Here is an 11,838-nt window from a genome sequence, read left to right as displayed (position 1 = left end):
GGTATGACACGTTTGCCACTTAGTAAATTGCTTTTTCAAAAGTTGGGAAGTTATTGCAATTCTGCTCTACCAGCCAGTCTCCTAGTGGATGATATCCATGTCTGGATCTATATGGACTGTGAAGGGGGTAACCCTGTTTCAGCCCTAGGAGTAGGTGGCAACGTGCAAATAAGCAGCTAAGTGATATTGAATCCTTCTTGATTCCATTCATCACCTACAATTCTAGTCCAGCGGTCAATAACGTAGTAATTTCCACATATGTACTAAACAATGGTGTACCTTACCTCTATCGTAACAGTGTGATATCCCAGAGGGTGGTCTGATCCCAAAGACGTGTTACCGCTCCATGGAGGATCTTCAGAATCCAGATGAGCTACCACTCTGCTCAGAGACTATCTACAAGTCTGCAACGCTGCAGAAAGGGCTCCCTCAAGAGGTAGGATATTTCACCATCATTTAATTCTCTCATTTTTTTTTTTTTTTTTTTTTCAATTTTTTTTTTCCAATTCAAAAATAATATTATGTTTTGTATTATATATCCAGTCATTCTTTTACATCACATCAGTGCAAGTATTGTATAATATTGACAAAAGAGGGAGGCCGCCAACGTAAACGCGCCTCTGCATGCCAGCAGCTTGAATATGCTATAGCTATGTCCTTTGCAGTTTAGTTTCTTAGTACACATGATTATTCTCCCAAATTATTATGATTGCTGTTACTACAACAGCCACCAAGTGTCACCAAAAGTTGCAACCGGATTTGAATCTATCTAAATGACTTGTACTTTCTTGAGTTAAAACCAACGGTTCTTTTGAGGACCAACCCAACTCTTTAGAGATAGTCATTACATGGTAACACCGCAAACATTTCCACCATGCAAAGTTTCAAATCCTACTTGTATTTTCTGGTTAGGTTGTGGTCCACATAACGGACATGCACCAAGTTCTGACCTGGGATTTTGACATCCTACGAGGGGACGTGGTCTTCTCAGTCCTGATGTCCAGACATCCGCTGACCGTCCACAAGGAGCCCATGGGTCCCATGGGACTGACCAATACCGTGGTCATTGATAAGTCCATGGTGTGTGGGGTAGACTTCAGGCAGGTGGAGCTTCCGCTGGTTTGCAGGGCTGGAGCTAGCATACAGGTTGGTTACCTTTTTTTTTTATAGTATGCTATTGAGGTTATGTTCCGGTCCTAATTTTTAAAGTGCTGTTTATCAAATGGTTTTGGCTATCAGCACCCTGTAAGGTGCGTTTTTCTTGGGGCTGTGGCAGGGTGCCAATCAAGTCTTGTACTGTAACCAGGTAGTTGGGTAAAAGCGGTTTGGTTGGTGAAGTTGTTCATTCAGAATTGAGAAGTCTCCCGAATTCTGAAAATCTACTCCGTTGTAGTAGAGAAGTAAGCTCGGGCGATTTTGCTTTTTTTAACCCACGATATATCGTTAAAAAAATATCGCGATATTACATGATATTGTTTACTGTTTTTTTACCAATAATTTGATTTAAAAAAAATCAAGACGAAATGTAATCGTTCAAGAAGTTATATCAGGATTGTTGATAATATCATATCGACAAGCGTATAGAGAAGTCTCTTGAATTCTAAACAACAAACCTACTCTGCGGCAGTAGAAAACATACATGTAGCAAGACAAGTTCTCAAAAGAGCATAATCTACCTAGCAAGTAGATATACACATGGTTAAAAGTTAGAAGACGATCAGAGCATACTGATGGAAACGTTGACTCGTTAACCCCCAGTTCTTTTCAGAACCAACACTACTCAATAAGTGATGTTCACATGGTGTTACCGCAAACCTCTCTTAGTTATATTTCCACCATGTAAAGTTTCAAATCCTACTTATACACATGGTGTTACCACAAGCGAAATATACATTGATACCTCACCATGCAATGCCTTAAATTCCATTGTCTGTGATTCCTTCATCTAGGGTACTCACGTGTGTCAGGCGACAGGATGGTATATCCTGCAATGGAAGTTTTACAGCAATGCTAATCAGACCAAAGCAGACCAGGCGAAGGCCCATCAACAAGGCAAGGGACATCACCACCACCATAAGTCAAAGGTCATGTACTACTACGAAGTCTTATCCCACGAGGATTTCAGGTGGGTTGACAGTTTCTCCTCATTTTGAACTTGATTTAAAGGTGTTATACGGGAATGGTAGAGCTTGCAATATAGTCACACTGTCACAGACAGTGTTCATGTTTTTGGGTATCAACCATAGCAGGAAATAACAAACCTGTGCAAATAACCCGATAATCCATTAGGTGAGTCGGGAAAAATGGTGGGTTGTGATTTTGTTCAGCTCCCGTTCCCAAACAATAAATAAAAGATCAGACAAAAAAGGTCCAAATCCAATTAAACTTATATGCAGGTAACATGTAAAGGAGAGCCTTTGATAGTATAAAACATTGTGAGAAACAGCTCCCTCTGTAGTAACATGGTTTTTGAGAAAGAAGTAATTTCTCACTAAAATGTTTGAATTTGATTTCGAGACCTCGTTTTTGATTTTGAGGTCTCAAAATCAAGCATCTGAAAGCACAGTAAAATTTGTGCAACAAGGGCCTTTTTTCTTCCATTATTCTCTTGCAACTTCGACATTGAGCTCATATTTCCACTGGTTTGTTTTATCATGCATATGTTGAGAAACACCAGGTGAGAAGACTGGTCTTTGAAAATTACCAATAGTGTCAGGGAAAACAGTTATCAACGCAAACAAAAAACACTTTCATGTTTGGTTTTTTCCTTTCCTTGACAGGGGCTCGATGAGCAGCTTGAAATCTGGCCACAGCGGTTTTTCAGCACTGAGCATCAGTAGCACTGGCTCCAGCAAGGCCAGCGCCTCAAGCTCCCAGGTGTCCCGGTGACAACCACATCGCCACGATTCTTAGCTCTTTTAAAGAAAAAAACTGTTCCTATGAAAACATAGCACACTTCAAAACGCTGTCAATACCCTCAGAACTACCCCCGTTTATAACCAAGCAAACTGTTCACTGTTCATCCTCTTGGACCGATATCGGACACTCCACCTTCATTCGGAGTGATTTCCCACCCCCTTGAAAAAAGTTTGACTTGGAGGAGCAGGGCATTCCCCCCTGGATTGAGAACGTCACGATGAACATGTGCTGTGAATCTAAACACAGGATTTTGTATATGTGTGTGTATGCGTACTACTGCCGCTTTCTATGTGTGTTTCAGTCCGACAATAACCTCAGTACCCGAACATTGTGGCAACATGATCGTAGTGAATATTGTGGCTACTGGTGTTTCATGTCGGCAGTCTAAAATGTCTATGCTATCTACCTGGCAAAAAATGCTAGAGTGTAGTTGGGCCTTTCTCTGTGTTTGGAGGCACCCAATGTATAGATGTAACACTTCATGAATCATCTTAGTACTGAGTTTACATTCTTGCTATCAGGACTGTATGCCAAAGATATTTCCTAAAAGCTCAACGCTTGCCAGTAGCTGCAACTACAACCTCATCATAACGTAACAAGCCAGCCAGAAGTCATTGGCCAAACTATGGCATCGGCAGTGACTACCGCAGGATCGCTTAAAAGGACTGTTCTTCAAGGTTGTTGCTACAGCCAGCAGTCAGAGCCAAAGACGCTTGATTCGGATATGACCTTCTCCTCTACTGGGGGTCATGATTGGTGAGGTCAAACAAGTTCAACGCCTTTAAAGTCGACACCCATAGACTAAATTTATAATACTACATTACCTGGTGGAGTGTTGGTCCAATAATACCTTCTTATCCCACCATTATGTATAGCACAATCAAAGTAAAGTTCACACAAGACGGTAGAGCAAATTGGAACGTGAGAACCGAGCGCTTGTAAACTATCCCACAGTATACGGAGACCTCTTGTGAAGTTCAAACCGCCTTCCTGAAACGTGGTTTATATTCTACACATTACTGGAAAGCTCTATTAAAGAAAGAGGCTCATACAACACATCCTTTTTCATCAGGCAACTCACACCTGTTATCTCCATGTGATTCCTTTTCTAAACAGTGGACTTAATTGGATCATGTACAAACTAGTAGGCCTGCTGACTGCCCCAGGCAGATTAAACTGCTCATCCAATAGGTTTTATGACCTAAGTAACTCAATGTAAACTCACCCACTCACCAAAAAGGATGTATACTTTGGAATTTTTCAAAACTCTGAAATTCTTTAATGGAGCTTTCCCATAATGATCAGTGTGAACTGAATCATGATGTGTAAGAAAATGACCATTTTAAACTTTCCAAATCAGAAAAAAAAATCACTGCCTACAAATTTGTGACAGTTAAATACCTTTTCACTAAAGACACTCCCACTATACCAACTGCTTTGCAAAAATGCACTTACGCAAGATGGGCATGTAGGGTTTTGCCCCTCGATGAACCCAGTGTACTTGCACCACCATCAACAAAAATACGCTGTGAAGCTCTCCTGATGGTGGCAGCTTGCTTACACTTTGTGGGATTTCAACAAATTTGCGCCTAGCTGAGATTCCGAGTGGTCGATTCTGATTGGTCTATTGTACGAACCCTATATTCCTCCGTGCAGTAAATGGAATTTGTTTGAGACAAAGGGGGTTCTAGTCTGTTGTTTTGAATTGCAATTATTAATTGAAATGATTGTGTAGTGTACATACTATCCAGTAGTTCTCAGGGCATTATTATGTATTGCTACCAACGAGAACGAATCAATCATGTATCATGTGTTGACATTCTATTGTGTGTGGTAAAACTAATTTTCAGTGTGTGGCTAAAGGCGAGTCACACTGCAGCGATAACGAAAACGATAACAATCATGGCGCAAAGATTACGCATTCTATTGGTTGAATTGCTCCACGCAGAATACACACACGCTAATTCAACCAATAGATGGGTGGCATGGTGGGCTTGTGCGTAAAGCGCTCGTCCTCACACCAAGGTGACCCCGGTTTGATTCGCGGCCAGGGCCTTATGTGCGTTGGTTCTCTGCCGTGCGTCAAGGGTTTTCATGACCATCCGGTTTTCCTCCCTCGGGAAAAATCAAACACTTTTGCCAAAGGCTCCCTTGCATGCCTGCTTCTCGAACATGTAGCCGCGTTTTTTGCAATTCACCTCTTAGCTGCGAGTAAGGATGATTAGCCCCCCAAATTATTTTTTTATTTAATGCATTCTCTTTGCGTCGTGATAGTCAACGTTTTCATTATCGCTGCAGTGTGACTCGGCCTAAACATATATCAAGTTACTAGGGGTCCACTTTCTAGGAGCTGCTATTATGCAGGGACAATTTTAGCTAAGAGGTTACCAGTCAAACTACCATGTCATACATTGTAACAATGGTGACTGGTTCCTTCATGAACTTTTTTGCTTGGTGAAACTTATATACAACATTTTCTGCTTCAGCAGCTCTAACACATTGGCTTTTAATTTCATTTTACAGCTAAGCTTAAATATAACCTAGCTAAAATAACTCAATGAAAGGTGCTTAGCTGGACTATAAAGTTAGCTGCTTGTGGTTTAATAAAAGTGTTAACCGTTATTAGCTTTTAAGTATTTGCTATCTGATTGCACTTTTCGTGAAAAAAAGTGCAAGTGGTAGTTAATTAATGAATCATTCATCGAGGTACTCTAAAAGTTTATTGTCATCCATCATCCATTTTTGGGATGTTTTCTGACAGATTTTAACATTATTATTACACACATCTATTGACGCTCTAGTTATTAGTTTTACTTCCAATGGGTCCTCTTCCAAAATCATTGCTTTGGTTAACTTTAGCTCTGTGGGGAACTTTTGAAGCCCAGTGCTTTCAACAAAGAGGTCTCAAACCATGGCGTTAACAAAGGTCATCGTTCAGATCTAAAGAAGTTTCATATCTCTAAAAAAACCAAAGATGGCCACTCAATGTTCGGAAAAGGTTCAGACTCTCCAGTGGTCCCAGAAAAAAGTTTAGTGAAATGTGACAGCTTCCCTTGTATGCAACTGACTATGTCAAATCCAATGAACAGTCTCATTCATACAATGAAATGTGATTAATTATTTTTTTCTTAAAAAGAGCTAGGTTTCGTGGCGAGTGATAGCAACAGGATCACTTGCTGTCACTGTGATTTCAGTGGATCGTGTAAATTCTGTTTAAAGCACTTTTTTTATTACTATTGATAATATAAGGTAAAACCCAACGTTGTCTTCCATTCATTTGTGTGTTGAATACTCTAGGTGTACGTAGATGGTAGCATCAGAACGTTGATCAGGGCCCACTTTCATTGCTCTGCTTAACACCGAATTCTGTGCTTGCTATCAGCATTTTCTGACTGTGCAAGCGTCAAAGTTATGTGCAGCCGTGTAAGCGAAGAATGCCAAGCTAAACTTCCCTTCTTACACATGAAATATGCTTGATGTAATCGCTGAATTCCATGCTTACATAAGTGCTGATTCATTGCTTCCGGTAAGCAGAACCATGAAATTTAGCCCTGCATGTTGTGAAGAGATTTAGTAGTTAAAAACTGTGTGTGTTATGAGTTCTAGTAATATTGAATGACCTCGTATGATTTAACTTGGTTTTCCTCTTAATGGTGTATTAGATGTAAGATCAACTCGGCCATGATTTTTTCCACAAGATGATCATTCAATATTAAGTTGGATACCTTTTTCACTTCAACTTGGTGAACTTGTAAAGAAGAGCAAGATGGGACCTTATTCAGTGTAAAGGACTCTAAAGTACAACAGTCTATTATTATTAAATGCCATTTGTAGATGCTCATATTACAACACTTATCGATTTTTGAATACACGTACTTTGGGGGGTCTTTTCTGAATACGGATATTTAAGTCTTTGCTGATACTGCTGCACTGTTGTACTACACTATTAAGATTGGGGTCGTTAGTTGTTAATAAGTCAGGTACTCTGACCACGATGTCACACCATGGCCCTAGATGGCTCTGCTTACCAAGCGAAGAATGCCTAGTGACATGGAGTATGCATGCGCATGAGCACAACTTCCATGCTAAGCTGTGAAATCCGCTGGTAATGGTGGCATCACATTGGTAGGCTCACTCTCTTTGAATCAAGATAATGTACAGTATTGGTATAGTTGGTTTATATGCTGCTTAATCAAAGATATTTTCACAGGTTAGTTAATCTACATTTATTTAGGATTCAAACAATCAAGCGGTTTTAAAAACCAAAGGTATACTTTGCCTTTAAGGTCATGGGTTGTTTTCATTTATGCAATAATATTTGTGAAGGGAAACTTGTCGTTGTTAACCCTTAAGTGTCTTTGATGATTTAAATGGAAATCACAGCACAGATTTTCAATTTAACCCTCGGCTCTACTCTCAAAGAAGTTTCATCAGAGGAAGATTTTTGAGAAAGGTTTTTAAGAACCATGTGTTAAGGATTTCGATGTTGTAAAAAGAAAGAACTGGGTGAGATAGGTGTCAACGTTTTGAAGGCTGTGGTTTGAGCCTCATGAAGTAGACAGGGTAGATGCTTGACACTGTCTGTAAGTCTACTGATTATAATTTGAGGATTTGGTTAAGGCCTGTGCTGTGACTTTCCTTTAATTTTTTTCTCTATGCCAATGTACAGATTGTATGCATTAATATTTATAGCAATTCATACAGATGGATTGTGTTGTGTGTACAGTGTGTGAGTTGTGTGTTTATTTCGGTTGCAATTTTGAGTTCATTTCTTACACTTTTTCATATTCTGTTATTCCATACCCATGGGTTATATTGGTCTGGAGGATAAATTGTTATTAGGATTAGGTTTTGATAGGGAATACTAGCGAGAAAACGTGTTGTTGATTTGTGATGTATTTTGGCTTTTATTGAGACACAATGTCACCTCAATGTTGTATGCACATGTTATAATAACAGCGAGCTCACAGAAAAGGAGGTTTGTAGTAGAATGGAATAACCTCTACATGTTATAATGTTTGATCTGCGGCAAGTTTTATCAACCTTGGCCCATTTTCACAAAGTTGTTTAGAGCAGAAAATACTTCACAGCAAATTTCTTTCCTGAGCAACAAATTTAGTAGGGCACCAGGCGGAGCAATGTCAACTATATAGAAAATGTTGGCTGGTAGCCTGTTTCTGTTAAGCAAGATCGTTTCTACCTACAGGCTTTATGAATTGAGCTATGTACAACAAGGTAAAAATTGCTGGATTGATTTGTCAAGCAATTGTAGCATACCTGTAGGACCAGTCACAAACATATAAGTTACATAGTATGTTTTCAGGTAACCCAGTTCTACTGCTTAGCAATACTTGGTGTTGTTAATTTTGTAAAATGTTGAGTCGTTACACTGCCAGCTCATGTCAGAATCAACACAACTCAGAGAGGTCCATGGTTTAAATGTGAACCAATCTCATTATTGACGCCCTTTCAACATCAAACTGTGACTGCAAAATGTTAGAGTTTTTTCTTTCTTGCAAAAAATAGTTAATGGCCTGACCCTGGTTTTGACCCTAGCAGAGTCTTTCTTGGAAGCACACGGCTTTGCCTTTAACACATGTGCTGCATTTCAGTGTGTAATTATAGATGGAGAAACGAAAAGACAAAAAGTCGAGAGATGACATTGCACAAATCTATTTTGTTCTTTAAAAGCTAATGTATTTATCTGGCTTTAGGGGTTTTGATCTCTGCAGATATTCCTAGAAAATAGACCTCACGTTTACAGGTATAAAGGCAAGTTCTGTACATATCAAATAATTATTGTTAACATTAAAGTACTCTCGTTCTGAGGTATGTAAACTGTACTATAGATCCAGGGGGGATGTTTGAATGTAGGCCTAATATAAATACATTGTTGATTATAATCATGAGAGAGAAAACAAAATGTTGTTGTCAATAAACTCTGTGTAGTATCCGAGGCTGCAGGCAGCCCGATTCAGTATTCAGTCGGTGAGCGCAGGGAGCCATTGTAGCTGTCTCTACGACACATGAAAAGAAAAATCACTACAAACTCTTAAAGCCATTGGACCCTTTCGGTAAACAGTGTTGTCAAAGGCCCACACTTTGTGTACCACAACTTCTATATCGAAAAACAAACCTGTGAAAATTTAGGCTCAATCGGTCATCGGAGTCGGGAGAAAACAACGGAAAACCCCACCCATGTTTCCGCGCGTTACGCCGTGTCATGGCATGTGTTAAAAATAAATCCGTGATTCTCCTTAACGAGAACTTTTACTGTTTTGCTGTTTTCTCAAAAAGTTAAAGCATTTCATGGACTAATATTTCAAGAGAAGTCTTTCACCATTGTTTTCTGTAAACCCTGTAAGTTATTAGTAAATCTGTGTACTTTTATTTTTTTCCATAACCGAAAGGGTTCAATGGCTTTAACTAAGAAGTCATTTTGTGAGTTAGATTTGAATTAAGTGTGGTGCAATAACTTGCTGGATCACAAGTTCTTGCTTCAATTTGAATTCTTCAAACAAGCGGAACAGTTTCTACATCACATGATTCAGACTCATCTGGAGTTTGCTGGAAAATGCTAGCCCCCGACTTGTGTGACATAGCAGCTGTCTGTGTAGTCTGATGAATTCAAATTGAATTCAATCGAATTGAATTCAAATTTAGGCGGAAGGTTGGTACTAAGCAAGTCAGTTTACCACTTTTTAATAAAATCTAACTTGCAAAAGGCGTTTTGCAAAAGCAGTAAAGTATAGTGTTGTACACTAATTGAGACTTTTCATCATTAAAGTTTAGTCAATCTCTGTCTCCGCTGGTTGGATGTGTATGGTTACCCACGGTGATAGGGAAGTAATATAATATAAGATGTTACAAATATTTAAATTTAGTTAAAATAACAGGCTGTTGTTTCACAACTTTTTCACAACTGCAAATTAAGTCAAAAGTTGTAAGCTTGATATTGTAAAAAAAAACATTTGTTGTTTTTAAACAGTGTTTTTTAGGAAGCTGATAAATTATCTGGTGGAAGCCTCGGCCCAGTTTTACTAAAGCAATGCTTAGTTAAAGGTACGATCACAGATTGGTAATAACCCACCAAAAATCATAACCTTTAAAAAGTTCTTGTTAAGAAACACAGTTGGTACTTTCATTATTTCAACAAATGGTTGCTTAACATAACTTCTCCTGTGCTTATCAAGTTGCAGATTAAACCAGGAACCCTCGTACTAAAAAGTTTTGTAGTCAGAAAACACTTGTGTATACACACATTTATTTTAAATTCCCTGTATTAAATCTATTGATAAACAAATAAGTACATCTTCTATCCTGATGTCTTAAAGAGGTTTCTACACATTTCAGGAAAATTTAACAGGATTAAAACTATTAACAAAAATGTAAAAGGAAACGTACAATGTATAACCTGTCAGTTCTATGACGTAATGTGAGCGACATACATGTAAGCCCGGTTTATACTTCCTGCGAATGTGATACAAACGTTGGTGTCACATGACTGTTTTCGCAATATTTGTACTGTATTCGCATTGGAAGGAAGTATGAACCAGGCTTTAGGGGACTGTTCGCGCCAGCAGATATATACATGTACAGAGTCATTTTTTCTGTTGTTGGCATAGTCCTGAGCATGCATGCACTCATTTCTGAGAATGATAGATATACCTCGTACTTTGTGCTGCCTCAAAAAAGGTACCTACAGGTCTCCCATTGACGGAGGAGTTGGGGTGTGATTTTAGGGGTTTTAGGGTGGATTGTCAAAGTTTATGTCCTGGATGTATGGTAACTGTAGTTCCCTTTAATAGATCTATGCAATAAATAAAAAATAATTGTAAAAAAAGTTATGACCATCATTTGTTAGTTTGTCATTATTTGAATAAACCATAGTTTTGTTTTTAAAAACCTTATGTATATTGGGAGAGGTGTCAGTGAGGGTGTTCTCGGGATGAGATTTCTCCATTTTTAACCAGAAATCCAGTTTTTCCGCCAACAATACCTCCCCTCCCCCCCTATAATTCTATAATTTTACATTATTTGTTTATTTTTAAGAATTAAGATCAATTTTATATGAAGATAAAACCACATGGGATCCCCCAGAAATGCAGAGTAAAGAAACATGTTTGTAACCATGGTTTCACTTTCTCAGGCTTAACCGCTCGCAAGCGCTAATGCTTTGCACTCACAGTTAATGTTTTTTACAACATTCCTGGATACTAAGCTTACACAGTAGAAACGAGAAACTTAACCTTTTGAGAAACACAGAGAATTTTATGCCGAGGAAAAAAAGAGGGAAGGGCCGGGGGCCTTTCGTATGACATTTTAAGAGGGTATAGAAGGTCCTTTGACAAGTCCTTCTGGGTTTGCCTCTAGAAACAAACCCTTTGAGTATGAGACAACTAGTCGGGAAAAAATGGTTCTGAGAGGAGTTAGGAGTTCAAACTAACTGGGACAAAATGCACTTATGTTGTATATTTTCAGGGTTCAAATTTTAACACAGTGCCCTGGCATGGAGGCCAGTGTCAGGTCAAGAAACTGAAGAGCAGGGCAAGTCTCCAGTAGACTTGTAATTAAAAAATAAAATTCAAATGTTGAGATTGAGTCTCACAAATATCTTTCAAGCATAAAAAGACAAGATCGTGTTTACTACCTCTATGGTTTATTCAAATAAAACAGTTTTAGGATAGAAACTGTGTTCTCATTTTGATTCTATTCTTTTCTCATCTTGATTATGGTCTTGCAAATGACACCCCTGGTCCTGTAAAGAATCTGAACTACAAGTCTTGTGGGTTTTCTTTTCAAACTCGAGTCCTGATTTTATTAGCAACCAACCAAAAACATGCGACTTCCCCCATTTTAAATTCCCAGCCACGCCCACCACCCAGCTTTAAAACCATTGCTCTTGTCCGTCACAAGGTG

General features: G+C 38.8%; 1 protein-coding gene across 1 annotated transcript in view; it reads left to right on the top strand.

The window, feature by feature from the left end:
* The window catches only part of LOC139943762 (SEC14-like protein 5), a 54,705-nt gene extending 43,921 nt beyond the window's left edge, over positions 1-10,784 (top strand). Inside the window, exons 11-14 of the mRNA XM_071940551.1 lie at positions 299-436; positions 913-1,146; positions 1,950-2,125; positions 2,781-10,784. Coding sequence (XP_071796652.1) covers positions 299-436; positions 913-1,146; positions 1,950-2,125; positions 2,781-2,889 — 657 coding nt within the window. The 3' untranslated portion in view covers positions 2,890-10,784. The remainder of the gene's footprint in view (positions 1-298; positions 437-912; positions 1,147-1,949; positions 2,126-2,780) is intronic.
* Positions 10,785-11,838: the final 1,054 nt, after the last annotated feature.

The sequence above is a fragment of the Asterias amurensis genome, chromosome 11 (genome assembly GCF_032118995.1).
Source record: "Asterias amurensis chromosome 11, ASM3211899v1".
In the NCBI taxonomy this organism is placed as follows: Eukaryota; Metazoa; Echinodermata; class Asteroidea; order Forcipulatida; family Asteriidae; genus Asterias; species Asterias amurensis.
This window is presented reverse-complemented; position numbering and strand designations above follow the sequence as displayed.